The 2,735-nt window shown below is 36.8% G+C and overlaps 1 protein-coding gene across 1 annotated transcript in view; it reads left to right on the top strand.

The window, feature by feature from the left end:
* Positions 1–1,936: 1,936 nt before the first annotated feature.
* Positions 1,937–2,735, top strand: part of HELRODRAFT_79067 (hypothetical protein) — a gene marked incomplete at both ends in the record, with an annotated part of 4,716 nt that continues 3,917 nt past the window's right edge. Inside the window, one exon of the mRNA XM_009018934.1 lies at positions 1,937–2,308. Within this exon, the coding sequence (XP_009017182.1) occupies positions 1,937–2,308 (372 nt within the window). The remainder of the gene's footprint in view (positions 2,309–2,735) is intronic.

The following is a 2,735-nucleotide window of genomic DNA, read 5'->3' as shown; positions in this document are numbered from 1 at the left end:
TTGTAGTAGTTGTTGATGTTGTTGATGTTGCTGTTGAAGAAAAAGATGATGAAGATGACATTGTTGTTGTTGATATAGTTGTAATTGTTGTTGTTGTTGAAGTTGTTGTTATTGTTGCTGGTAGATTGTTAACGATTTATTTATAAGTAGTTGTTGATGGTGTTTGCTTGTTTATAGGATGTGTTTAGTGATGTTTGTTTATGTCCTTGTTGTCCGTGTAGTTGTTGTTGCTTAGGAAAAAGTAGTGTAGTTGTAGTGGCCACAGTAGTAGGTGTGGCAGTGCCAGCAGCGACAGTAGTAGTAGTAGCAGCAGCAGTAATAGTAGTAGTAGCAGCAGCAGCAGTAGTAGTAGCAGCAGCAGCAGCAGTAGTAGTAGTAGTAGTAGTAGCAGCAGCAGCAGTAGTAGTAGTAGTAGCAGCAGCAATAGTAGCAATAGTAGTAGTAGTAGTAGCATAATAATAATAATAATAATCTTTTTCATCGTCGTCGTCGTCAGCATCATTTTAGCTAATCTTATTTTTCTTTAATGCATCCTGTTATATCTTAGCCTAATCTTACCTTTTATGAAAGAAAAGATGGGAATAACAACAACAACAACAACAACAACAGCAACAACAACAGCAACAACAACAACAACGACAACAACAACAACAACAATAATAATAATGAACCGCAATACACTTCGCCGCCAATCCCAGTATATGCACGAGTTTTGAGATCTAAATTTTCATAAATTTCGAGCCTTGATAGATAGGAGCGTTTGAACTCCCAAAATAGGTGCTGATAGTGATCGCCGAGAAACTCAAAAACAGCCGCTGATAATGATCTCTGAGAAATTCCAAAATAGATCATGATAATGATCTCTAGAAATTCGAAAACCGGTGATGATAGTGATCTCTTGGGCGATGATTGTGATCCCGTGAGAAGTTGTTGCAAATATGATCAATTTTATTCAGTCTATCTTTTATTCAAAAAGTTGGAAAATAACAAAGAAATATAACTATGAGATGTATATATTTACACATAATAATATTTATAATTATTATAGTTATAATAATAATTATTAATATTATTTTCTAGGAGTCGTTACAACAACACTAGCATCAACAACAACAACGACAACAACATCAACTTATCAACATTTTAATTTTATTCTTGAAAATTGAGAATGATGATTGGATCGCTGTGTGCTCAGAATTTACAACAACAACAACAACAACTACATCGGCGACATCAACAACGACATCAGCAACAACAACATCAGCAACAACAACATCAACAACAACAAAAACAACGTCATTATTACGTCATCGCAACAAAATTGTTGTTGTTTATGTTGCAGTTTGTTTGCTGTCAGCAGCATCAACACCAACAACATCTTTTTGGCGTATCTCTTATCAAGTGTTATCAAAACCATCAGCACATGAGTTACTGTAATAATAATAATAACAATATTAATAACAACAAAAACAACAACAACAATAATAATATTCACCAGCATCATCATCATCGTCGTCCTCACCATCAAGAAGAAAACTTTGAAAATTCGTTACGTAATTGTACCATAAATTCAACGTTCTGCTGTTGTTGCGATCATCATCACCATCATCATCACCATCATCATCATCATCATCATAATTGTCATGATAATCATCATCATCATCAAAATCATCGTCATCATCACTTGCAACGATGTCCTACTACCTATGAGAGCAGACGATGTAAACATGCAAACCCACCAATTGACAACAAGAAGGGCAATGACGTCATTAGAAGCAACAACAACAACGACGAAGACGACAACAACGGTGACGTCATTAAATACATTAACAACAACAACAACGACGACGTCCGTAACAACATTAACAACAACATTAGCAACATTTATATCAACAAAAACTACACACATCACAGACAAAAAAAGCGACAAACTAATATGCACAACAACAGCCACAACAGCAACTACAACAGCAGCCACAGCAACAACCACAGCAGCCACAGTAGCCACAGCAGTAACGGCTACCACTACCTGGAATACACACTCATTGAAGAACAGCCAACCAACACATACATAGGAAATATCATCACAAACCGAAATCTCACTTCGACCCTGACCCAATCAGATCTCGACCAATTAGAAATAACCTTCTTCACCAAACCGGAAGCGGAAATGCAATTTTTTGACCTTGATCGAAAGTCAGGTAAACTCTCGACCAATAGAAGAGTAGATAGAGAGCAAGTCTGCCCAGGATTGGTCAGCTGTCTGCTTCAATTCGATGTGTCCGTCAGACCACTGAGGTTATTTCAGGTCAGATGATGATGGTATTTGATGATGATGGTGGTGATGCTGCTGCAGCAGCTGCTGCTGCTACAGTGGCTGCTGACGCTGATGAAAATTACGATATGAATGGAAATTGCTGGGAATTTGATGACAGGCGGGCGCAATAATTTTATTAGCTTCAGTTAATATCAAATCGACTTTGTTGGTTTTTTCTTATTTTTATTTCTCTTTCTCTCTCCCTCTCTCTCCCTCTCTCTCCTCTCTCTCTCTCTCTTTCCTCTTTTCCCCTTTCTTTCTTTCGTTTTATCTAACTTCATCTTTTTTATTTTTCTCTTTTTCTCTCTCTCTCTATCTTTCTGCTTCTAAAATCTCGATCGTGCTGTATAAATAATTTAAGTATTCCCAAAGATGTTTGGTAAGCTGTAGGCAATATGCATGTATGTATGTTTGAATG

The sequence above is a fragment of the Helobdella robusta genome (assembly GCF_000326865.2).
Source record: "Helobdella robusta unplaced genomic scaffold HELROscaffold_23, whole genome shotgun sequence".
Taxonomy (NCBI): Eukaryota; Metazoa; Annelida; class Clitellata; order Rhynchobdellida; family Glossiphoniidae; genus Helobdella; species Helobdella robusta.
The sequence above is the reverse complement of the archived record's forward strand: the minus strand, read 5'-3'. Positions and strand labels throughout refer to the sequence as shown.